At 43.2% G+C, this 27,990-nt stretch overlaps 2 protein-coding genes across 7 annotated transcripts in view; one reads left to right on the top strand and one right to left on the bottom strand.

Annotated features, from left to right (window-relative positions):
* Positions 1 to 848, top strand: part of CNTLN (centlein) — a 32,722-nt gene extending 31,874 nt beyond the window's left edge. For all 3 annotated transcript variants that reach the window (XM_076073051.1, XM_032968975.2, XM_032968973.2), the window contains exon 26: positions 20 to 848. In XM_076073051.1, coding sequence (XP_075929166.1) covers positions 20 to 115 — 96 coding nt within the window. In that variant the 3' untranslated portion in view covers positions 116 to 848. The remainder of the gene's footprint in view (positions 1 to 19) is intronic.
* On the bottom strand, positions 112 to 26,093 carry CHAF1A (chromatin assembly factor 1 subunit A). 4 transcript variants are annotated; one of them, XM_032968977.2, is made up of 15 exons: positions 25,737 to 26,093; positions 23,114 to 23,185; positions 20,109 to 21,172; positions 19,333 to 19,380; positions 17,613 to 17,806; positions 16,030 to 16,090; positions 15,842 to 15,916; positions 15,253 to 15,476; positions 12,892 to 13,066; positions 12,121 to 12,201; positions 11,472 to 11,570; positions 9,980 to 10,232; positions 6,378 to 6,880; positions 5,275 to 5,374; positions 112 to 3,557 (listed from the first exon to the last, which is right to left on the bottom strand). In XM_032968977.2, the coding sequence occupies exons 1-15, from the start codon at positions 25,795 to 25,797 to the stop codon at positions 3,523 to 3,525; spliced, it is 3,045 nt and encodes a 1,014-aa protein (XP_032824868.2). In that variant the 5' UTR covers positions 25,798 to 26,093; the 3' UTR covers positions 112 to 3,522. The 4 variants fall into 4 exon arrangements, with proteins under 4 accessions (XP_032824868.2, XP_032824869.2, XP_032824867.2 ...); XM_032968978.2 differs by having other exon boundaries at positions 12,892 to 13,069; positions 23,114 to 23,158; positions 25,719 to 26,092; XM_032968976.2 differs by having other exon boundaries at positions 12,892 to 13,069; positions 25,737 to 26,092.
* Positions 26,094 to 27,990: the final 1,897 nt, after the last annotated feature.

Below are 27,990 nucleotides of genomic sequence, written 5' to 3'. Positions count from 1 at the left end.
AATTTGATATTGCTTTCAGGGTCCATTTGCAGACAGATTGCTACAACTCGTGTTGGAGAAGATGGAGGAACAACTGCAGCTAACACACACCATCCTGCAGCAGAAAGCCACTTGAATAAATGTGAACCAGACTCGCTGTTCATTTTATTGTATTTTTTTTACAATTTACTGTACATGTGTATCTCGATGTAGTTTTCTGGTTACAGCATCTACCCGCTCAATGTTTTACAACTCCCTGGATCAAGTATGCTTTCGCCCAACATCGTTTAAGGCTGTATCTTGCACAGCCACGATCGAAAACACCTCAGCTGTGCATAGGAGCTAAATACAAATGCACTCTTCAGGTTTGTTAGAATGAAGTATATAATCGATCACAATGTATTTTTTAATTGAATTATGGGCAACTGGGTTGACACTAAAATCCAGTTTTCATCTTGGTTGGGGGGTATGGTTGTAGCTCATGCTGGATATCTGTGAAAGAGCTTCATAGTTCATCGGATTGCTCCAGTAGAAATGATTCTGAGCTCAGGATCTGGTTTAGTGATTCTAGACAAGAACCCATTGATTCCTGAGCGCCCAAGCTATTAAACGACAATCCTTTTTAAGAAAAATTGATTAGATTGGTCAACTGTTCTAAACCTCAAAATGTTTGTCAGTGTCTTGATGCGGTTGTAGACACAATACAAATTGTAGCGTATTTCAGATGAATAATATATCTCCATCTGGAATCTTATCGGTGACAACACAAGATGGCACATTTGTATGCCCTACACAAAATGTTCAACACATGGCAACAAAAAATGTTTTTACCCTCAACTTAAATACCAAATAAATCAAAAACTAAACTATCTCAGCAGTGTGGGCTCAATACTTTTACAATGTCATTCGTACCCAAAGAAACCCAGCCACTTCAAACGAGACGTACTTCATGAAAAAAATGGTTCAACATCCGGTGCTCCCTCCTCGTGGCTCTCTAAAAGTACTGGGTGAGGTCTCTGAAAGGGCCAGAACCACACATTGATGAAATTTGATTGACCCGTACGAATCATGCATTAAAACAATGACCAACAGTTGAAATTTCATTTATGGACAACTCATTTTTGTTAATTTATGTAAATGCACAAGCCGGCATAGAATAAGGAGGCCAACAATGGCAAGGGAGAGAACAATATGGACAACACTACGAAAATAATGCTCGTGTGAACAAAAATACAAATACAGGAGAGTACAAATGGTACAAGAAAGACGGCAGAAATACAAATAATATGCACATGCATGGATTCTCTATGCGTGTCCTTTTGAGTGATAGTTGTGCTCACGCCAGGCACGTAGTACGTCTGGAGGCTGTGATGAGACAATGAGTTTGATAGTAGCTCTGCCCAGGAAGGTATACCCAAGGCAGGGAGACAGGACACCGTAGCATGTCCTTTTAGAGCCAATGTCTGTCCAAGTTTTGGGCAACCCTTAGATCCATGTCAGTTTTCACCTGGGTAAGTCCCTAATAACACAAGTTGACACTCATTTTTTGGTTCATATTGCATCTTCTTGAAAAGAGTTATGCCCCCCTCCCCATTAAGGATGGACAGACAGAGCAACATTATTTGGAAAGTATTAAAAACAGTCGACAAAAAATATATATAGTACAAGTACACGTGAGAAAGTATTGATCAGTAGGCACATATTGAGGCTCTACTCACCTAAAACCAGGCGGATGTGCAGTTAGTATTTTGTTTGATATTTCACATGCAACCAAATTAACAGAGAATGAGCTTGCATTATTCACGGTCATCAATAGCACCATAAAATCATGAACAAATTAATTCCCATCTACTGTATCGGGGGAAAATTTCACTAATCAAACCACGCTCTCCAATTGGTCCCGTCATATTTCAGAGACCTATATAGTGCTAAGCCTGATAGTAGCATCCCAGCACAGCCCTTCACTTCCCAGAACACCATTTTAAAAATCACTGTGGGAAATAAATGTGACTCAAACTGAAGTGCAAAGCGAAAGTCCAGTACAGGTGTGTCTCGCTTAATGAGCGTTTTCTACGAGAATTCTCTATAACAATACATTTTAAATTAAGACCACTGTTCGCGTAACAAGCGGAGACTGATCGATCAAATGTGTTCCGTGGCCGCAGGGGGTGCACCACAGCCCGCAGTTTGTCGTTTGCATCGCGCGCGTTCAGATGTGCTTCTGTGGCTGTCTGCAACGCTCTTCCCTTTCGATATTAGAAAGCCACTGGAGCTATGCACTTTTAATGGTTGGGTGGGGGAGAGGTGGTGGCGATGCTAATTAATTGCAGATGCTGAGGACATGTACCTGCAAGCACTGGTTCTTCATGTGTGGTGTTACATTTCATGGTTTACTTTATTTAAAATTAGAATTTGCATTTCTCACAATAAAGTTGCTCAAGCGTGGAACATTTTGGGGTTGAAATATAACACCGCTTTTAACATGGAAGTCAGTGGGAAACCCATCAGTTTAACATGTAGGCTTTCAGGACCAACATCCATAATACAGATTTGTTTTGGGTTAGATCGCAGAGTTTACGCCATCTGACCCAATAAAAAACTTTTTTTCGATTGGATCGTGTAATTTACGTGTAACTTATGCGATCCAACCCAAAAAAACCTGTATTATGGTGAAACACAGGCTTTCGCGACCAATATTATCCACACAGGTTTTTTTGGGTTAGAACGCGTAATTTATGCTAGCTAACCCAAAAAAATATCTGTATAATGAAACCGATCCTTTACCGAATTTTGGCTTCAACCATTTTAGCAGAACGTATCTCGCTCGCCTTTACTGCTTTGCCGTTTTATTGGCACTTCCGTCCAGTTTAGATCTGCAGCCAGAACCATTTCATTTCCACAACAGGATCACAGGTCACTTATAGGTTCCGATAAACACACAGGCACAAACATGTACAAATACGTAAGAGGCATTACATTGGAATGATGGTATCTCGTGTTGACCCACATTAAAACAGTGCCATGAAAAATAAGTTTCCACAAAATGTTACCTTTTTATAATGCTTAATATATTTGGACAAATATTTCCCCACCACCACCAATTCCAAGCAATCTGTGGAACTGATACGGTTACAGAACCCATTTGTAAATAAGCACTGGGCCAAGTAAACCGTTCGGTAGACATGGAAACTGTACATCAGCTGCTCAATAATTTTGGCACCAAGTCCAATGACTATGCAGCTTTAGTTTCTGCTCTGATATTACACTGTCACAGCAATGTGATTTGTACAGAACATTAATCTTTTTATTAGATTTATCATGAAATGAAATACAATTTCAAATAAACTACATAAATCTGTTCCTCTTCACGACCTCTTTGCATTTCAGAATGAATGGTACAAATAAGCATTTAGTCAAGTCTGAAAAATGCTGTGCTGTACGCACGTGCTCCGATTCAAGCTTTTACAATGATCTAGACATACAGGATATACAGTAGGAAACATTAAAAACGTGGTGATATCCATTTTACTTCCTTATCCCTTTTCAGTGCAAGCTTTCAGCTGGAACTTGAGGTACAACTGAAAAACAATAACAAGCAGAGATCTCAAATTACACATCATTTCACTTCACATACCATGCACTTGATCTTGTAAGATCTCAGAAGCAAAGCGGAGTTGAGCCTGGATAGTAATTGGATGGCTGACCACGGTACACAAATAAATTGTTATAAGGTGGCAGGGCTGTACTTAATTGTGGACAGCAGGGCGCAGTTCAGAAAATTTGATGATTGTACTGTGCATCTATGCTCCAACATCTATGCTCTGTATCCTCAACCTGCAGTGACAAGAGTGGTTCAGTGTAGTCAAACAACCCACATGGCTTGACTTTGCCTGCCTCCAGCAGTTGATTACAAATGGGCTGTACACGAGCATCCAACCACTTAAAACAGTCACTTTTAACTTAGAATATATTGAGGATGGTGAAGTCATGTAAATATACTTATTGTTTTGCAAATTATATCCCAATTGTACTGCCTAATCACAACTGCCAATCAGCAGAAAGTCCTAGTGTTGGGGAGTCACTGGAACAGGCCTTCCTCACCCAACAGAGCTCCTGATATGCCCTGTGAAGTATGTTGGCACATGCAAAATGTTATTCCTCAAATACAGAAAAAATACCTACAAACAAAAAATATTGACACCACTTTGTTAATCGATTCCTAAACGAAAGTCTCCCCATGCCATGTTGGTCACGAGGGGTTTGTGTTTGACAATACTTCAACACGCTGGTCTGCATGGGCTGGTAAAGTGTATGGGGCCAAAGACCAGTTCAGATACTGATGTTAGCAGGGGCCATGAACCAAACTCCTGAAAACAAGGTTCGTGCAGTAGTGGACTAACCACTGCGCCATCGCTCCACCTGTCTAAAGGTAGAATGTGTAAATGCATTGCTGTCTGAGGGTCTCCGTGCCATGGGTCGTAGGTATTATTTGACAAGATTGGAGTTTACCGAGCATGTCAGCACGGGCTGGTGGAGACAAGGAACAGATGTGGAAGCATAGCAAAGTACAATAATTCTGCACTGCCCTCTGCTGCCAACAATACAGCCAGGCAGCAGTCTGTAACGTCTGCTTAATACAGTGGCTACTCATCAAAGCACTATCCAGGGACAGCCCTTAGCTCTGGATATCTGATGAGATTGGGTACGTTTCATTTAACTTAGTTATACAAAAAGGTTACATGAATTAATAACGTAACGTTTTGTACAGTCATTAGAAAATGAGCCAAGACCAACTAGTTATACTTGAGAATTGCTTTAACCAGGAGGCACTATCAGTATCGGTTCATTGTTCTGCAATGGGCATTGTATGAGCGAGCCACCTGATTGAGCCACCAGACCACCTTGAATTTGACTTCTTGAGTCCAAGATAATGCGACATTTAGTGACATGGAGAGTGCAGAAGGGGTAGTGGAGGGATGAAGACTATGAATGTAACAATTCACCCTCTTGTAATTTGACAAATCGACACAATTTGGAGCCACGATTAGAAAATCCATTATTTTAATGGCGTTGTAGTTTAGTAGAAGCACAGCGGTTTGCAGGATTTACGTGAACCAAAAACACAAATCAAAATGTATTTAAATGCATAATTCGACACATGATAAACATATGAATCGATGCATCGTTACATTCATTCGTGAAGAGTGAGATGCCGAACAGCAGGTAGGAGAGGTGGTGTAATATTTCTACAAGACTCCATGTGAAGTGGAATGTTAATTTAATAAAAAATGTTACCATCTGTGCTTTCGTTGCAAGGCAGGGTGGCCTCCTGCTCCTCCAAAATCATGCAGTCATCACCGGCAGGGTCCGCCTGATCCAGCTTTACGTCAGACACCTATACAAGTAGCATGGACATGACATCACACCTGACATGAGCCAATAACATCGCTTAAATCGACATTAAACTGTAATCGGTGTACATCGCTCCACACACCAGAGGAAAATGCCACATGAAAATGCATGGCACCTCTACCATTATGGATAATGCAACTCTACCAACCGCTTCGTTGTAAGTCCGAGCTAACACATTCTTCCATTTTACCAGATGAGCACGAGAACTGGGACAATTAGTCGATGATATTTATTAAGCCACCATCATCATTCTGCGATTGGTGATTACTCAGGCCGTTTCAAAAATAACCTGCCTCAAAAATGCATTAAAATCCTAACAGGCCACACACAGCGAGAGAATGTTGACGATGCCAATGATGTCACAAAGTCCTGTCCATAACCTCTTGTACAGTGGCATATTATTTCTGATTTATCAAGTAATCTATTAAATATCGGATAGCCCAACTCTTTATGGCATTGCTGGTAGAGCGCTTGACTCACGACTACAAGGTCTCAAGTACAAATTCCAGTCAGGAGGTAATTCAGCCCATTATCCTTCCCAGGTAAATAAAATCAGCACCGGCCTGAAACATCAGCAGGTGTCAGAGATTGGTCCCAACCTTGAAAAATGTGGAATTATCCACTGCCTAACATAATATTGCCATCTGCATGGAAGTGGCATCGTACTTTTTGTGAGTGGCAGTAGCATGTTCTATATGCGAGTCATACAGTGACAGTAGCACATCCTATGGGAGTAGCAGCAGTGCTGTGTGGCGGCAACAGCACGTTGTGTGTAACAGCAGCGTACGCTGCGTTTGACACGAGTGTAAACTATGGCACCGGGAAGCAGCACGTGCTGTCAGTTTGACAGAAACGTGTGCGGAAACATCATTTTCTGCGACCGTAGCAGTCGCGTGTGAGCAGCACCACGTTATATTATGTGCAGTACCATAACACCGACTGCTGGGTGCATTAAATCGTTTTTGACAATGCGGACGCGCCCCTACCGCTTTTCCGGGCTCCTGCTTGTGTATGAAGGCCGTGATCTTGCGAGTGTTGACGGGGGTGGACGCGGCCATCTTCCTCCCTCCTTCCCGTGCGGCGGCGGCAGCAGGGGACGTCCCCGAACTTTGCGTGGGCACCGCGGACCCCGCCTCGCCGTCCCTCTCCCGCACAGGCGGCGAAGTCACGTAGTTCCAGCGGCTCGGCACGGGCAGATCTTGCAGGCCGTACTTGAGCAACACGTCGGCGTGCACGTACCAGCACACGCGCTTCAGTTCGTTGCGCTTCCTGTACACGGCACTCTCCTTGATCAGACGCTTCAACCGCATCTTGGAGGGCAGCGCCGTGTCCCACCTGTTCCTGTGCCGTTTCTTCGTATCCAGTGGAGTTTCCTTCGGCGGCGATTCTTCCTGCGCCTCCCGTTGCAGCCACCACGCCTGGAACTCGTCGATCATGAATTTGCTGCAGTTGATGTTGCCATGCACTAAGGGCAGGAGATCTCGTAAGACTGTAGGAGTGGGGCATGAGGTGGTGGTGTTGGCGGGGAAGGGGAGGAGCCGGACACATCCACAGCACACGCTTCATGTCAAGCTGGATCTCGTAAGATACATGACCGTTTGTGATAAGCGTTCTGTAAAAAATGATAGGAGATAATTCAGTACAGCTCGCAGCACTGACATTAATTATTAAAATTCAAGCAAATTAATTCTCAAGAGTCGTGAAATAATCTTCTTCGTACGGCTGATGCAGATGTAGAGCAACAACTACAATTTCATATTCAGGTGGTCAAGCCAGACAACAGTGTCTGGAACAGCAGACTATGTATGAATGCAGAACTTTTTTCCCACCATATAAAGCCAACCGTGATAATCAGAGCTATATCGCAGTGAGATTTACTTCGAATTTGTGGATCAGGCATTGCATGATAGATTGTATGATGTTTTACATTTCCATTAAGTGAAATAATGGTCTCAGCCAAATAACCATTCATTGAAAAAACTCCATCAAATCATTTCATATGGAATTATTCACAACAGACAAAACATCAAGGAACAGAAACAAGTTATTCTTTTGAGGCCATATCATGACTCAAGGGGCTGTACTGATTGAATGTATTTGAGATTGACTTTTTTCTAGGGGACTGTGATATATTAAGAAGCTACAGGAAAAAATGGGACAGTGCTATGAGGTATGATCTAAGACACCCCAAAGAGATGACATAGGAACAATATAAAATGAAGGAAAACCTTGGACTTGAGTGCTATCATGGGGAGAATTTTAGACGCCGGGGGCAGCAGGAAAATAGGAGCGACATCCCATTGAGCGGAGGTCATCGGATTACAGGCGTGCAACCATTATACCTGGCAACGTTATCTGCTCCCACCATTAAGTATTACTCCGGGAGTCACAGCACTGAGCTGGCACCACTTAGATTATTTTACGTTGCCTAAATCAAGCTGAGAATAAAACAAAATATTGGTTTCACTCAACCCAACTTTGTATTTTACCAGTTAAAGCTCACGGAACTATATAGATCTTTTTCAGAAGCAACCTGGCCACAATTAATAGCTCAATTAAGTGGCTTATGTAAACATTTATAGCAGGCAAGCTCAAAATGCATGTTTCTAAATGTGAGGGGAAAACGAGAGGACCTGGAGAAAAATCCACGTGACCACAGGCAAAACATGCAAACTCTAAATATACAGTAAGGAAAAAAAGTATTTGACCCCCTGCTGATTTTGTACATTTGCCCACTGACAAATAAATTATCAGTCTATCATTTTAATGGTAGGTTTATTTTAACAGTGAGAGACAGAATAACAACAAATCCAGAAAAACGCATGTCAAAAATGTTATAAATTGATTTGCATTTTAATGAGGGAAATAAGTATTTGACCCCCTCTCAAATCAGAACGATTTCTGGCTCCCAGGTGTCTTTTATACAGGTAACGCGCTGAGATTAGGAGCACACTCTTAAAGGGAGTGCTCCTAATCTCAGCTTGTTACCTGTATAAAAGACACCTGTCCACAGAAGCAATCAATCAATCAGATTCCAAACTCTCCACCATGGCCAAGACCAAAGAGCTCTCCAAGGATGTCAGCGACAAGATTGTAGACCTACACAAGGCTGGAATGGGCTACAAGACCATTGCCAAGCAGCTTGGTGAGAAGGTGACAACAGTTGGTGCAATTATTCGCAAATGGAAGAAACACAAAAGAACTGTCAATCTCCCTCGACCTGGGGCTCCATGCAAGATCTCACCTCGTGGAGTTGCAATGATCATGAGAACGGTGAGGAGCAGCCCAGAACTACACGGGAGGATCTTGTCAATGATCTCAAGGCAGCTGGGACCATAGTCACCAAGAAAACAATTGGTAACACACTACGCCGTGAAGGACTGAAATTCTGCAGCGCCCGCAAGGTCCCCCCCCTGCTCAACAAAGCACATATACATGCCCGTCTGAAGTTTGCCAATGAACATCTGAATGATTCAGAGGACAACCGGGTGAAAGCGCTGTGGTCAGATGAGACCAAAATGGAGCTCTTTGGCATCAACTCAACTCGCCGTGTATGGAGGAGGAGGAATGCTGCCTATGACCCCAAGAACACCATCACCACCGTCAAACATGGAGGTGGAAACATTATGCTTTGGGGGTGTTTTTCTGCTAAGGGGACAGGACAACTTCACCGCATCAAAGGGACGATGGACGGGGCCATTGTACCATCAAATCTTGGGTGAGAACCTCCTTCCCTCAGCCAGGGCATTGAAAATGGGTCATGGATGGGTATTCCAGCATGACAATGACCCAAAACACACGGCCAAGGCAACAAAGGAGTGGCTCAAGAAGAAGCACATTAAGGTCCTGGAGTGGCCTAGCCAGTCTCCAGACCTTAATCCCATAGAAAATCTGTGGAGGGAGCTGAAGGTTCGAGTTGCCAAACGTCAGCCTCGAAACCTTAATGACTTGGAGAAGATCTGCAAAGAGGAGTGGGACAAAATCCATCCTGAGATGTGTGCAAACCTGGTGGCCAACTACAAGAAACGTCTGACCTCTGTGATTGCCAACAAGAGTTTTGCCACCAAGTACTAAGTCATGTTTTCCAGAGGGGTCAAATACTTATTTCCCTCATTAAAATGCAAATTAATTTATAACATTTTTTACATGCGTTTTTCTGGATTTTTATGTTGTCATTCTGTCTCTCACTGTTCAAATAAACCTACCATTAAAATTATAGACTGATCATTTCTTTTGTCAGTGGGCAAACGCACAAAATCAGCAGGGGATCAAATACTTTTTTCCCCTCACTGTACAGGCATCGAGTCGGGATTGAACCCACGAACTCCTGCATACCGGGGGAGGTATTTAACATCAGACAACCGCAGCGCCCGCTGTCATGAAACAACCATTACTCTCAGTGGCAGAGTGAGCGGAAAAGAACTGCCCCCTACTGTGTGCAAGAGGTCACTTGAAGAGATCTCGAGTGATAGCTCCGATATCAAATTCCCACGAGCTACTCTTGAACATGGGACGTTGCACCACTTTGAGAGCTCTTTTAATGGATTCTTCGGTTCATGACAAGTTGCCGAAAGCACAAGCTCCTCACTCTGGATGTCCCGGAGCTGCTTGGTCTCCTGGGCATTCTCCTTCTCCTCCTCCTCCTCGGCTCCGAGATTGAAGCGCTGGCCCTTGTAGGGCAGCAGCTTTTGCAGGGCTGCGCTGTCCGCGCCTTCACCCTCCCACACGCAGCCAATCACCACAGGCTCCAGACGCTGGCAGCGATGCGTCCGCGTCAGGTCGTCCCACTCCTTCGCCTTGAGACGCTCGCGCAGCTTTTTTGTCTCGGCGCTTAGCTTGCCCTACACATGGCGGGGGGGGGGGAGGACACTGCTCTGTAAACGTCTCACCACTTTGTAAATGTGTCTCCTCTCGGACAGGGCGTTACAGAGGCACAGTGACGAGACAACTGGGGTGTGTGAATTTGTTATTTTAGATCTTAATGTTTTGGTGTTGTCCTCATCTAGTCAATGACAGCCTGTGGAATTTTAGTCAAGTCTTGGTCGGTGAATTTCATTTTGTCATTCTCTTAATCTAGTGAACTGAAATACACATTTAGTGCAATTCTAATTATTATCTGTTGGTGTGAGTGGTACAATTTCCCCACCTAGCCAAGATTTTCAAGTGATCTAATTGGGGAACTCACCACAAAATATTTTCAAATATATACATATATAGACAAACACATATTTGGTCTTCCTTGGTGCCCTAATCTTTTAAATGTTACTCAATTATCTTTGTCTGCATATTAACTCACAAGATAATTGTCTCACCACAGACAGTCAAGCTTTGGTCTTTTTAACACTTTGACGACAAAGTTTTACACGAAATTCGTTAATAAAATTAACACGTGTGCGTACAGCTCTTGCAGCACTCATTGACCAAATTGCGGTCTACCGCCTCTACCCTATCAACCACACTGAGGGTCCAATTCGAGAGCCGGTAAACATTATTTTCATCCGATTCTTGGAAACAGTGGTGAGGCTTCCATCTCCAACAAGAGCAATTTGTCAAGGTGATGTTTTGGCTTTTCCATAAAAATGTTGATAACCTTCGTCTTTTTTGTTTATAGGTGCAAGGCAATACTGTTGTCAATCTTTATATCTCTAGCTGCTACCCTCCTCCACTGGTCTCTGTTATTAATCATTTATAAAACACAAAACGTGCGTGGAAAATTTATAAATTACATTTACTAAATTTTATTTAATGATAACGCACGCTTCTGGGTCCGACAGAAACAGAAAATGCCAACCTCAGAGTTGTAAAAATCTTATTTTTGGTAGCAGGCTGTAACACCCCGAAGGAAAATCGGCTAAGCAAGTTCAAGGATGGCATTTTCTGCTTCCATAGCGCCCAAAAGCATGTATAGCATCGGTTTTCATACTTTCATGACTTCATAATGGAAGTTATTTCATTAAAATATGCCAATCACTACTGATACTTTGCAACACATTACATTTTATATAAAAAAGTAATGACCTCTGGTTCAGTCTAAAAACACCACGTAAACCAAACATGTGAATCCATGGTCACACACACACCTCCCCATCGGAGACGCCCTCTCCATCAGAAAGGTGACCGTGAGGGACGAAGAACCCGTCGTCATCGTCATCATCATCATCCTCCTCGTCGTCTTGCTCCTGATTGAAACAAGAGATACATACGGACGAAGCTATAGAAGTTCAACAGATCTAAGTTCAGCACCGACAGATAACATACCCGAGAAATCTGCGAAATGTGGTATCATTTTGGCGGCGGGACCCTCATGGCATTAATTACACATGCCTTTACCATGGGTCACATGAGACCTAACCTACTTGAGCACCATTTCAAGTAAAAACAAAGTTCACATTTTTATTATTGCACTTGAAAAACTGTAACGAGACATTAACTATGTAAATTAACATTACCTGCCCAATGCTTGATTCAGCAGTGAGACCCTGACCTTGATGATTACTGCAGTATTGCACGCTAAATATTGATCAGGAAACAGCATCACTGCGACAAGCTCAGTGAATATCCATGTCAAATTAATGGACGATTTCTAGAGAAGGTGATTTAAACATTTTAGTCGCTTTCAAAAGTTTACATTAGGCTTCTGGTTAGTTTATACGCTGGTGATAAATGCCCGTGTTGAACATTCAGAGGGTTATAATAAATGAACGTGCATTATTATTCTGTTCCACTCACCCCTTCACTGTGCGAAATGGACTCCCCAGGCTCCTCTTCCTCCCACTCGTCATCACTGTCCACCTCGTAGTCCAGCAACTCCTGTCAGTCGCATACGACCACACGAAGCGCTCGGCTGTCTGACAGGAGCCAGACAACACTAACCTGGAGCTGTCACACACCTTGCTGCTCTTTACACAGGCAAGGAGACAAATACATATAAAACTAGATGCCCACGCCGGGGAGACTTGCCGTGACTGACGGACCGACATGAGTGTAAACCCGAGATATGAAAATAAGCAACACTGTAATTAAAAGGGTTTTTTTTTTTTCTCTGAAGGTCTGCTGCATCTAGAACAAATTCTTAAGCAAAAAATAATGACTACACATTACCTAAAAAAAACTATGCAATGTGACAGGAACAAAATACAAAAATAAACTTAAACTTTTTGCCATGACATTCAAGAAAGCACTTTTTACCAAGGGAAACAAGAATTATTTAAAATTACTGAAAATTTCCGCTCAATACATCAGCTGACATGCCTTCAAGAAAGCCATTAAGGCAGACTAGGCATTCTACACTTTTGAGTGATTTAACATCAAAAGTGATGTTACATTCACGTTAAAATGTGCATTTATCAGATCATACGCTGCCATTATCTTACCATGGAATTGAATACCCTGGTTAGTAGGTCATAATACAAACAATGTGACTGCAAATGGTATAAAGCTCAACAGAGAAGGCAATGTGGAAATTAAGATTGAAATGTGCATTGACTGGGGTCTCAATACTTTGTCCTTGGCGAGGGGGTTGCGTGGGTTGATGTGCTTGCTGCACTTGCTCCAGGTGCCCCAGTAAGCAGGCCGATTGTTCTCATTAAACTGCAGTAGCTTCATGCGGCCAAACCTCTTCCGCTCCTCCACGGAGACTCTGTTTGCCGTCACCTTCTCAATGACCTCTAGTTCACTGCTGTGGGTGAAGAAGCCATAAGTCAAAAAAATACAGAAATGTTGAAGCATAAAAGCTATATATGGGAAGAAATCAGAGTAGCCTCATAAAAAAAACCGAGCATACGCAGAACCGACTCAAAATTCCATATGCACAGGTCAAAAACCAACGTGTCGCCACCTTAGGACCACCTCGCAGTCCATTAAGTTCAGTCTCATGAACAAGATGTAATGTGCGACCAGTGTTAGTTTGGTAGGCAAGGTTAGTGACAAGTGTGTCAACGTATTTTATATTGACCAACGACTACTGAGTGGAAATAAAATAATACAGCAAGACAATGACAAACACAAAAGCATGACTGCGACGAGGCTACATTAACAAGTATGAATAAGACAAAGCAAATTTTGCAATGTATAGACACAGCAGTGCACTGAGAAACAAAGTAGGTTGGTTTTCAAACCTGATGATGACTGCTTGTGTTGCAGTCGAAACTTCGTGAGCATTTTATTGTTTTATATATATTTTATTATTTTATTGCTTCCCTTCAACGTGACTTTACCGAAAGAACCAAGAATATAAAGTAGGAATTAGTTATGGTGGACATAAAAAATATTTACTAAGTTCACCGATTAGCTGAACTGCTGGTATTAGGGGAGGAAGTATAAAACCCTTGCACCAACATTTAATGAGTGAACTATACTAATTTACAATTATTAAATCTATATAAAAAGTCTTGACTTAAATTCCATAGGTTGTCTTTGACGGAGCAAAATGAAAACAATGAAATTAACATGCGTGACCCACCAACCCTTGATGCAGGCATACACCATCAGTCTTGAGCTTTGGAGTAAACTAGACTTTGCGCGTATATGGAAATGTAAAAAATCATAATACCAATTACCTTTAAGCCTTATGTATTTGCCTGCAAATGCATATACAGTATAAACAGTTCATATAAAAACAAAAGTGCATCAATGATATCCTAAAAACCTCAATATTGGCATTTGGCTCTTGAACATCTGCCGTACGAAAAAATTATAGAAACATCTTCCCACACCCTTACCTTCAGCACAACACCGTCATGTACATGCACATAAAGAACTCCATTTGGACAGTTACAGTTCAGAAAATTAGAATACAAACCCATGTGAACCAATGCCATAGAAGATGGAATGCATTAATCTAGTTTTCATACAAGGTCTCAAGGCTAAAGCGAAAATGTATTCCCGAACATTTGTATTTTTGTATAACCACAATATCTTTAAATTTTGATTTAAAGCTTTCGTGACTGCAGTAATTCATATTCTCAGCTCTTTCGGTAAAGTCACGTTGAAGGGAAACAATAAAATATAAAAAAATTATTGTTTTCCTTCAACGTGACTTTACCGAAAGAGCTAAGAATACACAATATCTTTCTTACATTCTAACATATTTGAAACAATAATGCTATATGCAATGATTATGGATCAACCTTGTACACAAGTGATTTTTTTTTTATTCTACATGTATAGCAAAGCTCGGGGTACTGTATATTAATTCAGGCAGCCATTGACATTTCCAAATTGGTTTAAAATGTTACACATTTAAAAGGCCAACGATGTACGATTAAATGAGGCTAAGAGCCACAGCATCCCTTTGAGGAACGTTGATGATTGCATATTCATTATTCAGTGTCAAAATGTCTCCCTGCTCAAACAAGCATTGCAGACACTCATCTCCGTCAGTGGCTCTGAGCCAGCAGAAGTGGAACTTCACAACGGCTATTTGAAAAAACAGGGAACCCGATATTAATCGAAAAATCAATGCAATGTCCCATCTCTATTTGTTATGCAATACCTGTAAAGGGGGATATGTCCACATCACCCAAAATGTCCCCAATCTCATCATATATGGTAAGTAAAAAAATTGCTTAGTGTTATTTGTATACATTTTCAGTGATGCGTTTACCTTTCCTATACTTTGCACTCCTATCGTGTTTTTTTTTATTGTTTGTTGTCGTAACTGCCCCTTCTAGAAATCTGTGAAAAAAAGCTTTATAGCTCATCGGATTCCTCCGGTGTAGATAAATATTTTGATATCTCCGAGCGACCAAGCAGTGGGAAATTTCGAGACCGATTTGTCCGCACAACTGATCGGTCAGTTGTGGACCCGACTTAAAGTGCATTTGCAAGGAGTAACAATGTGACAAACGTGCAATGACTTGCCTCTCCAGTTGAGCTGTGCAGATGGAGTTGGCGTACGGATATGTTTTTTTGCTCGTCTTTGGCTTGCGCCGCTTCAGCTCGTGTAGGTACAGGTTCTGGGCCGCCTGGCTCTCGATAGCCTCATCGACAGCGCTAATAAGCACCTCCACACGCCGCACAGGAGCCACTCGCATGTTGTTCTTTATTTCAAATGGCGCAAATGGTCCGCAGGTCCCCGTAAGCGTCTAGAGAGGAAATGTGTTTTTTTTATTACGAATCCTTTTGACATTGTTTATCCACTGCTGGATGAAGGTCTGTGACCATGCCTCACTGTCCCTAGAATTCCACAATCCATCTTACCCTTGCACATCATTAGCTGAACCGATCGTATTGTCGGAAAGCTTATCCCCACCACACCATCAGTCCTCCTGGCATTATCCTGCCCAAATCCACTTGCTTTTGGAAATGGTCGACAGAATCTCATATTTAGATTTGTTCCCCGACTCAAAATTCCTATTATCACAATTGAAACAAGACATACAAGAGCTGAAAATCACTGCAAGCCCTCTGCAATTGGCAGCTCAACTTTTGAATGATTTTAATAACTAACCTTGGGGGCCTGAGGAGTTTTACCCTTGGTGAAAAAACTGGCAAAAGCTTCTTTGGATTTTTCTTTCTTCATACGCTGCAACAAATGAATTGACAGTTAATGTGAAGCCAGTTGCAACCCAACAGTAAAACACTCAACAAGCATCAATTTAAAAACACATCCATAACTTCAGCTATTGTATGAAATACCTTTTCTTCTTCCATTTTACTCTTCTCCTCCTCTTTCTTGCGTTTTTCTTCCTGCTTTAACCTGGACACCCAAGAAAACGATACACATTTGAAACAAAAGCACAACATATGCACGTTGTAGCACTGATCTTGGCGAAAAAGTAAAGTAACCGTCTCTCAATTAATGGATCGAGGTTGATAACTCTTACATTGTAACATGACTTTGTATTTTGTGCATGTGGTGTTATTGTCACATGGATAAAATAAATTTACATAGAAGAACCAGAGTGGGTCTATTGTATGATGGCATGTGGCTTTTAATGTACGTAACATCAGTTTTTGTTATATTTAAAGCATTTACAGAGCAAATGTACAACAGCACAAGTGATCCATCTGTACAATTCCCCAAGCAAAAAATGCATGAAGATTCACTCAATTAAATTAGGTTTATTTGATTGATACAAAGCAAATGTTTTGCACCCCAGCCTGATCATTCAAAATGATGTATAGCTTACTAGAGTTTGACAACTTACTAGTGTACATTAAAAGATAACCAACAGGCTTGTCTCATGCCAATAGTCGAATATGTAATCGTATTTTACCTTATATTTACATTATACACTCCTTTTACAGACGAGCAGCTAGCCATGGATAGTCTCCTCTAACAAAATTTAATGAGCGACAATTATTGAACATAATTATAGTAGAGGTGAATCATTAAAATGCCAAGCTGCCAGTGCAGGAAATACTGGCAGCCATGGACGAGAGCTTAAACTATGTTAGACTATAAAGTTGATACACTTGAAAACCCCGATTTAATCAGTTGTTGACACAGTTATAACCTAGGATCTCAGCAGTCCTGGCACAGTGTTTCAACATAGACATTGAGCAACCACCTCTGTTGTGAGGGTTGGTTCACAAAAATCAGGTATAACACTAACTGCATGAAGCAACCAGTCACCTAACAATACCAAATGGATTCAGGCTTTACCAACCAACACTCAGTGACCAGGGTGGAAGGTCGGATGGCAATCATTAAAGGTTTGTTCTAAACAGTGTTTACGGTCGGCTTGGATTAGATAAAAATATGTAATGTACAGCCCTGTCAATACACAGTGGGCTGAAGGCATCCCCACACCATTCCAATCATGGGAGTTGTTTGATGCTTCACAATGCTGCCCAATGTGGTGGTGAAGGGGTGACCCAGAACTGGTTTCGATATCACTCACTACTGATGTTAAGTGAAGCTGAGCATCAAACTCATGTCACCGGGTTCATAGCAGCGCGCTGCAAATCCACTCCAACATCAAACTAAAATCTTTTAATCTTGTAATTTTCCACAAATGTTTAGTTCCATGCTGACCCCATAGTCGTCACAATGGGTTTTGAGGCTGTCCCCGGTAAAAGGTGCAGATCCCTTATAAAAGTAAACTCCTAAGGCTGCTTTCTCAACCAACTTGGTATTAGGTCTGCCAATTAAGCTACCATGGGGGGACGCATTCCGAGCCAGCGAGTCTGGCTTGAGAACAAAACCGAGAACAAAACCAACAACAACCTTCCCAGAGATCATGGAAATACAGCACCACGGCAGTTTCTTTACTCACTCTATGGCCTCCTGCTTTTCACGCTTCTTTTCCTCCTTGAGCTTAGATTTCTCTGCTTTCTCCTGCTCCTTCTGCTCGCGTTCCTCCTTGATCTTGCGGCGAGACTCCTCTCGTGCCAGGCGAGCCTCCTCGCGCTGCCGCTCCTTCTCCACCTTCTCTTCCTGCCGATGTCGTTGTTTCTGCTCCAGCTCTGCCTAAAATTACAATCGTCAGATAACAGTCCAAGGAAGTGGATATCAAAGAGCTCAAATCGGAGAGCCCTTCCAGTGGCCACACAGTAGGGTGCAGCAATCTTCATTGCACGACAGTCAACCTGCTCGTTTTTAAATCCCGGAGCTAAAATTCTGCCAGATTTAGTGCAGAACAAAATATTTATGTTAAGGAGGTTTTTTTTGTTAAGTCATTAAGGACAGGACTGAGATCATTAACTCACTGCAAATGAGAGTGCGGTTGAATCACTGGCGACTGCCCGGATTTAAAAACAAATATATTATCAGTGCCAGCCCAACGCTCTGACCTCGAAGGCCACCTCGCATATTCAGGATACATTTTTAAAATAACAAAGCCCTTTACTTTGCCAAGATGCCTCCGCATTATTCATAATATGGGAAACATTGGGCAACAGTATGTACACAGCTCAATAAAATATGCTGGAATTTGAATTTAAAGCTTTTTAATCTACATGAATTCAACAGTTAAAATGGATTCCTTAGTAATTGTAAATCTTTTAAAATACTTAATATATTGTAATTACCTTATTTCATGAACAGCATTTCATGAATGACACGTTTGCTTATTTATTGCTCCTTACTCGCTAATAACACAAATCATTGTGAGAAAGTACATTTGCTTTTATTTTCAGAGCCAAAAAAAGAAAATGCCAAAATTTTACGTGATGATTTTCCAGTCATTGGTCACAGGGCTGAGACCATTTTGCTACTTAAAAATCCAGTTTTAAATCCAAGGCCTTGATTCAAAGTCACCTTTTCGCTCATAATTTTTCTTTATTTCTGCATCCAGGAGGAAGCTGATGACCAATGAAGCTCTTTTTCACAGATGTCCAGTAGGAGCAGGTCAGCTCAGCCCTCCGAATTCGGATCCACACTGATATTATCATTATTTGTAATTTGTATCACTAATCAAAATATATCAGTAGTCCCACAAAACAAAGGATTTTTTTTTTTACAAAATTCTCGAAGCCAGCAGATCATAGTCTGAATTAAATGTCCTTGGAAATTGATAACACAGAAACTACTTGAATAAATACTTGCATACACATCTCAAACAATGCATGGTGATATTTCATGCTATGCAAGGTGCGATGATATATTTAAAAGTTGAAACTAAATTCAGAAAAAAACCTTTATATGATGCTATGCTGCGTTCTTGAAGGCCAATTAAGACCATGTACAAGTGATCACATGTTTTAACCTGGAGTGTTTGCTCAGATTCAGCCCAGGACCTTACTGGTTCCAGCTGTGTCATAACATAATCGTGGAGGCCCTGAGCCACCCAACCGTCTAAAAAAAAATTAGGATTTATTACGTGTAGTCTGTGGTAAGTTCAATGCATTTAGTAAAGGGATTACTAAATGATCACAAAAGGCAACATCTCACGAAGCAACACACGTGTATTAATTAACTAATTAATGAGACCCGACATTGTGCTTAAAGATATTACCTCAGGGGGATAATTAGTCTGGTTTTAAGCAGCTTCTTACCATTTTCTGTTTACGGACACCTGGTCTCTTCTTGACACTCCCAAGTTTCTGGAAAAAAAGGGATGCATGAAATAATCATAAATCCTGCTTAAATATTATATAGCAAGAGCAAGGCAATAATTTTACACATTATGAGGAACATTTAATGTTATTAACCGAGGCAATGTTTGCATTGCTAAAATTGTTTAACTTGATGCTTCATTTTAAATTCCTATTATATGAAAATACATCAATTACACAGCAGAATAACTAGACATTTCAAACAACTTATTTTTTATAACATAAGACAAACACAGTACTTTATAAGGTGATAGCATTACTTTTCATTGTTCATGCAGAAATACTTACTGTGGCTACTGACTGTTTACATCTGATCAAAAAGCAAGACAATTAAATAAACTTAATGCCACATTCCACCATCGGGCACAAGCACCGAGCACAACAATAAGTGCAAGGGTTGCAATTCAATTTAGAACACAAACAGTTCACAAATAAGAGGGGAATGATCACTCTCACGCGACAAATTCTTTACTGGTACTGAAATTTTCCAGGAATATTGGCTAATCTTGCATACATGGTTTCAGTCAATAACAACTGGCAGACATAACTCATTTACAGCAAGAAACACTTTGACATGTAATTGCATTTCCAAAAGCTGCGTAAATTGTAAGAACAAAAAATTGTAAGAACAATTGACACAATTGTTATTAACGCTTTAAAGTTGATTTCGCATCCCTCTGGTCACACAATGAAATGGAAGTCACTACCAGCCTCACCAGTGAGCTTGATGTTGCACTCAGCAGGCTGTTACAAGCAGCGGGGCTGTTGTCCCGAGAGAAACTCTCCTCAGAGGAGAGGTTGGTGGAGATGTCCAAACTGCTTAAGGTGGTGCTGAATCCCGATACTGGAGTGTCAGGACAGTCGTTCCTGGAGGTAGCCGGGGACAGCGGCCTTTTCCGCTGTGGAGTAGCGACACACTCCGATGGCTTTACAAGCTCCAGGGACTCTGGCTGAGTGACATTCTCACTCTGTGGCTCCTCAGCTTCTTCCTGAGATGTGTCCTCATCTTCACCTTTTGAAGTTTCTTCTTCATGTTCTTTGTCTTCTTTTATTGTGGTGCATATCTCCACACACTTACTGGCATCAGATATTTTAGACGATTCAAGTGTCTTCGAGTCTTGTGCATTCTCAGAATTATTTTCAGCGACATCCATGGGCTCGGAACTTATGTCCAGGTCCTCTGCCACTGTACAGTTCTGCTCATGGCCTTCAATCTCTGGCTTCACTTCAGATGAGTTGGACTTTGTACTCAGTGCAGAATCATCTAAGGGCATGGGATTTACATCTACAACAGTCACTTCCGGTTTCAAATCCATTGAGGTAGATGATTCCATTTTAGGCTCAGATGTGATCTCTGCGTTTGATATTATTAGCGCTTCAGGTTTTATAACACCGCAACCTTTGTCTTGGTCCACAGCGTTAGATGCTGCCACTGCAGCAGCCGCCTGTTCTCGAAGCCCATCATTCGACTCCTCGGTCAAGTCAATGACGTTTGTTGTGGAGATATGTCTCTCCTGGGCTGAGGTGATGAGCTTGTCCAGGGGACCCCGTAGCAATGGCAGATTGCCACCTGTCCTGTCACACCGTGCGCTGTCCTTGTGATTGACATGCTCTGAACTGGAGCTCACTGCATTGTCCCCCTCGTAAAGGCTCACCAGCTTGGCTTTGGGCAGTGCTTCCTTGGACAGATTTGATGGAGAAAGCTTGGCACGCTTTGCATTTGGGGTACCAGGGCCATTTTGCCTTGAGAGGGGGTCCAGGCGTTTAAAAGGCAGCCGTGCTGGAAAAAATAAGCCAAAAAACAATTTCATTAGAAATAATAATATTTACCGCAATTCTGTCAACTCATTGCTGGACAACGGCTTCCCCTACGCCATGTGAACAGTGGTAGTTATTTGACCATATTTTACTATGGTGGTTCAGTGCGGGTTGGTGTCGGTAACAACTCGAACACTTCCCAAAATAAACAAATCTCATTATTTATTACATAACACCAGTTAAACAGAGATGTTGATAATGTATAACAAAGTAAATGTATCTTACTACGCAAATAGTATTTGCGAGAGCTAACTCCTGAGTGGTGAAAACTGCGCATCCCTAAGATGAGGAGCAGTGTTTCCATAGGTACATCACTGCAGATTCACGTCAAATGGCATCCATTTTACCAACCCCAGAGGGATGGACTGAACAAACTCTTGATTGTTATATACGTATATATATATCACCACCCAGCTAGTAAACTGTAATATGTACGTCCATCCAATGTGTCACCCCACTGCTGATTGAGGTTCTCCCCACACCATGAGGATCACAGGAGTTCTCACCGCGCTTCACTACACTTGCCAGTGCGGGTTGGCAAATAGCATAGATCTACGTAATAGCATATAAGCAGAGTACTGCCTTCCGCTGTCCACACTAGTCACGCAGAAGCCTCTAACATCTGTTTTATGGATGGCGGTCGCCTACCCAATAATATGTAGGCTCAATTCTGCGTATAGTCGAAGACATGAGATTCAGGATGATTTGGTCATATGCAGTTGACTAAATGGTTGGCATGCATTTTCAGAAACCAACCAAATTTTTTTAACTTTTGGACTCCAGCCTACTAAAATGCCAGCCAGCTTGTAGCTGTCATTATCAAACTATTCACCATCTTTCCCTTCCACAAGTACTCAAAAGTGAATATACTTTCAAAGCATTACAACTAATTTGTTACTTTGTGTTCCAGAGAACAATGCTCAACCTCTTTGAATGCGAATGAGGATTATATATGGCCATTTGCCACAGAATGTTAATTATCAGGAGTCTTCGAGCCTTTATATTTGAAGCAAGAATCCATTTTAAAGTTGACACCATCACAACTGTACAGTGGCAGAGGACCTGGAGTTGATTGAAAGATATACTATGCTAAGCAGTTCTTAATTTTATACAAAGATGACAGCCAATGCATATGCATACATCTCCATATATATAAAAGGCAAAGTTGTGAATGTGTGTCTGTTCAAAATGTTTGGCGTACTTCCTGACATGCAACAAACTGGAAATTTGCCATGTGGGTACTTTCCAGACTGTACACCATGCAAACATAAAAATACACTTTTGTTTTGGGGGGGGGGGAGGAGCTCAAAAATGCATATCTTTTTTGCACGGCAATTGAGCTGTGATGTCAAATCTGTCACGTGACCCTGGCATGTGGAAGGGTAACGCATTGTAGTGTAGCAGTTAGCGCGCTGCGCTACGAACTCGGCGACCCGAATTCGATTCCCGCTCACGGCCACCACCGGTGACGATTATTTTAACTGGTCCTGGGCCTCCCCTAGGTCGACTCAGCCTCAAACGAGTAACTGCTGTGGTGTCAACATCGCCACTGGGGAGACAAAGGCGGCCGGGCGTGCTGCTGGCCACCCACTCCCTCGTACGTTATTAAATTACAATCCTTTGTTAATCCTCTGCAGGAAAATGACCTCCCCACGTCATATCATAATCACTACTCATTTTGACCGTTTCCGGGGAAAAAACTCGTGACAGTGTTCAACTGCACCACCGCTCCATCCACATAAAAGTAGCATCGGTTAAAAAAAGTAGCATCGGTTAAAAGTAGACGCATCGGTTACAGTGAAGGAACAGTGAATTTGAAAAGTTCATTCGAGAACGCACTCGTTATTCTTTTAAAAAAGGCATGTAACGTGACTGGTGTTTAAGAGGTGGGGGGGGGTGTCACCTTGCACAAGTTTCTTAGCACCCGGTTCTTTTGTTTCACTGGCATCTGCAAAGAAAACACGAGGAAAAAGACCTGACGGTCAAACCGAAGACAGAAACACCCAGATATAAAATGTTAACAATCACGCATTCTCGCACACATTCAATGGATTGAAGAAATGTGCAGCAATTCACTGTTGCAGCCATTTTGCAACACAGCTCACAGCAACTCAAGACGCATCGGTTACAACGTGACACCGATTGACTCCACTTAACACACAAAGCAACACACTGCAATAGCTCCACTGCACAACAGTTATGCAGCGAGATAGTTGCATGGATTATCTTAACGCTTACATGGCTTCACTGCTCGAGTTGTAGAAGCCTTGACTCGCTACTCGATAGATGTCATTGCTTTGGATATAAAACAGGTGATTAAATCTATTAAACGGAAAATTAAAAGATCATGTCCGTATTAAATTAATTCAAAATGTAAAGCATCCGGAGCAGACCAAATATGCCGAGGCGAATTTGAAAGCGCTTCGAATATGGCGGTTTACTGTTCAAGGCTAAAACCCCTCAAATAATCTCTCATTCTCAGCTTTAGCGTCAACCTAAACAAGACAGAAAAGGCTGGGAGAACTGCCTAGAGGTTGTTTTTTTTCTGGGGCTCAATGGCAAATCGGCCATGTTGTAGATGTCGCCATCATAGCCAGCTGGGCCTCACTAACAAAGTCAAAGGAGAAAGAGCCTTTCTCCATGAAACACGGCACTCAATGCAACCCGACGTATTCTTTAATATAGATTTCATTAGTATTCTATCCTGGATAAAATGTAAACATTTTCGTAATGTTGTAATTGTGGTTTTTTTATCTTACTTTTTTTTGTAACAGCCCAAACCATTTTGCTGCTACATTACACGGTGGTCAACTCGCGATTATCCACCACGACGGGGAGGGATGGCCCAGATGCAACAAAACACATTAGCGCAAAACAATTGTAAATAACATCGTTAAAAAATAATGTATTGTTTACCTGCGTGGAAAGGGGGCTAAGACGAAACGTGTCGTATATTTTAATAGTTTTGTAATCGATCACTTAGGAGTAAGAGGCACACGAGCATCGAATGCCCGATTTCATATTCATTTTCATGCAAGCACGATTAATCCAATCCACGTGGATAACCCAAATCTTTTTTTATATTCTGTACACGAAGAAAGTTGGGTCCAGTGATAGGATAACCCGAAAGGGCCTAAGCCATAGAAACCCGAACCAGAGTTGACAGCAGCCCTGGTTGACAGTGACAGGCCGCTCATTGATCGGCGATAATGGCCCCCTGATCAAGGCAATTAGGGAAATAAACATCCTTTGTAATGGTTAGGAATGAGTTTAAGCGTATTCACATTAATGTTAGGCTATAGTTAGTGTAAATAAAAAAAGGCTTTGCGGTTAAGGTTTGTGTTAAAAGCTTGCGGGTGTTTGTCTCGGCGCTGATGTTGATGTTATGACGAGTGTAAAGCGTTAGCCTTACGGGGTAGTATGAAGACACTGTTGTTCAGTGTTAGGGATAGTAATAGTTAGTTATAAGTTAGGATGTTGGCGCTAGTATTCCCACGAATTCGTGTTAACATTTCGTATTCCAGTTAACCGTTCGGATTATATTTAGGCCTATTGTAAGTTATTAGTCTACGGGTTTATGTAAGAGTTATGGTTACTTGTTGAGAATTAGCATTTTATATAAGTGTGAATGGTTATGGTTAGTGTTAATGACAAGGTTAGCGTTACGCCGTTTGGCGTTCGGGCTTACGTAAAGCGTAAGTCCTAATGTCAGGGTTAGTGTTAGCTCGTGATTTATTGATTAATTGTTCATACTAGAACTAGTGACGGGATTGTAGTGGTTAAGTGTTTAATGTTCCGCGTTAGTTTACGGCTAAGTTTGGACACCGTGGCGATCGTCGTCAGCCCCCAGTGTTACGTGCTCGGGGCCATCTATTACCGGCAGCTTTTGCAAAACGTCGGCGTAGATACAACACACCTTTACCCATCGTAATTACGTCTCGCGTATTCAAAGTGTTAATAATTGCCGTGTTAAATCTGGAGAGTCGAGTGCACAATGTGTGTGGGTTTTGTTTGTTTGTATGCGTCCCTCGCCTCGTTCCGCACCCGATTAAAGAACCGCGCCATCGGACGAGCTCGCCGCTCTTCCCCGGCCTCTACAACTACCCCCACAAACAACTTACTACGTCGCTAGCTCCCTCACGCGATTACACTTCGATCGTTAACATCCCCCGCAGTGTAAGGCGCCTTTATTACCGCACTACACGCAACAATTAACAACTAACAGACCCGGCACGGCCGCGCGCGACGCGACGCTCATCCGGTTAACATTCGCGTTGGTGTTTAGCGTTAAGGTTGGTGCATTGAAGGACAAAAGAGAGTGGAGTGGCACACGGGATGTTGGGCAACAAGAGATGCCAATCACCTCTAAATGGCGGTGACTTCACCACGGGCGCCTGTGCCAGGCTAGGTGCACTTTCCACGGGGTGGGGGTCGCGCTAACATGGAAAGGGCGGTGGGGGGTACGGTAGGAAGATAATGAGTGGTGGTTTGGGGGGGGGGTGAGGTACCCGTGTCTCGCGTCTCACCGTCGTTCTCCTTCACGACCGAGCGCAGGGGCCCCGCGGCGGCCCCCGTCGTCTCCCGCATCGCGGTTGCGGTCGTGAGAGTGAAGGCGGCTGGGACTTGGCGGGGCGCGGCACTTTTGAGGAGCAGCGCTCGCCTCGCGCTTGACGCCTTTCACAGCAGAGACGACACAGAGAGATAGAGAGAGGGGGGCAGACAGGAGATTGCTGAAGTGAGGAGAGAGGGTGAAGGAGAGACGACACTCGCCTGCCGGGTGATGATGGCGCCGGGGCCTCGCGCTCGTATTTTGGCGGGAAGCGGGTGACATGCGCGCGCAACATAAAAAAACGGGTTCTCATCGTCCCGTTTGCGGCCCGAATTCTCGCGAGACTTCCGACCCCACCCCTCCTCCCTCTCTCCTCCACTCCTCCCCCTTTCTCCTCCACTCCTCCCCCTTTCTCCTCCACTCCTCCCCCTTTCTCCTCCACTCCTCCCCCTTTCTCCTCCACCCCTCCCCCCTTTCGCCCCTCCCCTTTCTCCCACACCCCCCCTCCCCCTTTCTCCCACCCCCTCCCCCTTTCTCCCACCCCCCTCCGCCTTTCTCCCTACCCCTCCCCCTTTCCCCCACTCCTCCGTCCTTTCTCCCCCACCCCTTCCCTTTCTCCCCACCCCTCCCCCTTTCTCCCTCCCCCTTTCTCCCCACCCCTCCCCCTTTCTCTCCCACCCCTCCCCCCTTTCCCTCCCACCCCTCCCCCCTTTCCCTCCCACTCCTCCGTCCTTTCTCCCCACCGCTCCCCCCTTTCTCCCCACCCCTCCCCCTTACTCCCCCACCCCTCCCCCTTTTCTCCCCCACCCTTCTTCCCCCCCCCCCTTCTTCTCCCCTTTCTACCCTCCCCCTTTCTCCCCCCTCCCTCCTTTCCCTCCTCCCCCTTTCTCCCCCCACCCCCGACAACCTCCCCCCTCCCCTCTATCAAAATTTATTATTGGACTTCTTTCACACCGTACGTAGCCAAGCTTGCGTTTCGGAGGTGACAATTTTTGCCATTAGCCAAAGATGATGAATGGGCCCCATCGTGTGGAGGTGGGAAGTCCATAATACTGTTTATGGTTCCCAGAGACAGACTTTGCAGCAGTGACCTTTGGTGACTATGCCGTGCTGATGAGTCTCACAGCTGTCAACCCATGCGGTTTACCCCGTATTTATCTAGATTTGAAGCTTTCGTGACTGCAGGAACCCATACTCTTTGGTTCTTTCGGTAAAGTCACGTAGATAGAACATTAATAGATCACGACGTTTCGATCACAACACAGGCGACCGTCTGCAGGTGAGAGAGAGAGAGAGCCAAGGTCTTATGTAGGCCTGCGATGTGTGCAGCCTCAGGGTAAGAGGGCGGGGCCAGAGATGGTCTCCCTGAGCCTGTGGAAGTGGCTATTGTATTGTGACAGATTAGCATGTCAAAGCACGAGCTTAATATGCCGCAGCATCGGTGACTTGCCGAGTATGTCGCAGCATCGGTGACTGAGCGAGAAGGACATCCAGCCCGTCAATACAAAGACATCTAACCTAATAATGCAACTCAGAGAGTCAGCTAAAATCGCAGGAAGGATGGAAACATCACAGCAGGTAAGACGTTACCTGGTTAATCACGTCCTTCCAATGATTGCTCAATTTGTGCCTATCTTCTCGGTTGAAGTTGTGTCTGTTTATATATCTGGATGCTTCATGAACAAATCTCTAATGATAGCAAGTGGGTTTTCAGAGCACCTTCGTCTTGGAAAAATACATTTTGCGTGTGCCCACAGCGTTAAAACAATGATCCGCAACGATAGAGGTATTGGTCCTACCGTGCTTCAGATCTGCCTTGTGTTCACGAACACGGTCCGAGACATATCGTTTCGTTTCCCCAATGTAACTGCTCCCGCAGCCACAACTTAGTTTGTAGACACCAGGGTATTGCCTGTCAGCAATCACATCCTTTACAGATGGGATTAAATCACGGATTTTTTGTTACTGTGTTGAAACGAACCTGGATCTTGTGTTTGTTTAAGATTTTGGAAATATTTTTGGTAACCCCTGCTATGTATGGCAAAGTGATGGTTTTGATTGGGTCCTCAGATGGTTGTCTCCCCATGGTTGGGGCTAAAGCTTTGCGGATTGTACGGTCAGAATATCCATTCATCCTGAGGGCTTGGTGTACGTGCTCCAGCTCACTGGCTAGGTGGTGCTGGTCGGAGATGCAATGGGCCCTATGGTGTAGTGTTTTGATGAGGGAATTC

This window comes from Petromyzon marinus, chromosome 40 (genome assembly GCF_048934315.1).
Source record: "Petromyzon marinus isolate PM22_M1 ecotype Great Lakes invasive population chromosome 40, UKy_Petmar_22M1.pri1.0, whole genome shotgun sequence".
NCBI classification, from domain to species: Eukaryota; Metazoa; Chordata; class Hyperoartia; order Petromyzontiformes; family Petromyzontidae; genus Petromyzon; species Petromyzon marinus.
Note: the sequence above shows the minus strand (reverse complement) of the source record. Positions and strands in the feature narration are given on the sequence as shown.

Excerpts from the sequence above, each read along its gene's own strand:
- CHAF1A (XM_032968976.2), bottom strand. The coding sequence starts at position 25,797 with ATGCGGGAGACGACGGGGGCCGCCGCGGGGCCCCTGCGCTCGGTCGTG. Across the intron at positions 23,186-25,736 it reads GGTCGTGAAGGAGAACGACG|GTCTTTTTCCTCGTGTTTTC; the intron begins GTGAGACGCGAG and ends TTTGACCGTCAG. Across the intron at positions 3,558-5,274 it reads TTGCAACGAAAGCACAGATG|TTGTACCTCAAGTTCCAGCT; the intron begins GTAACATTTTTT and ends ATTGTTTTTCAG.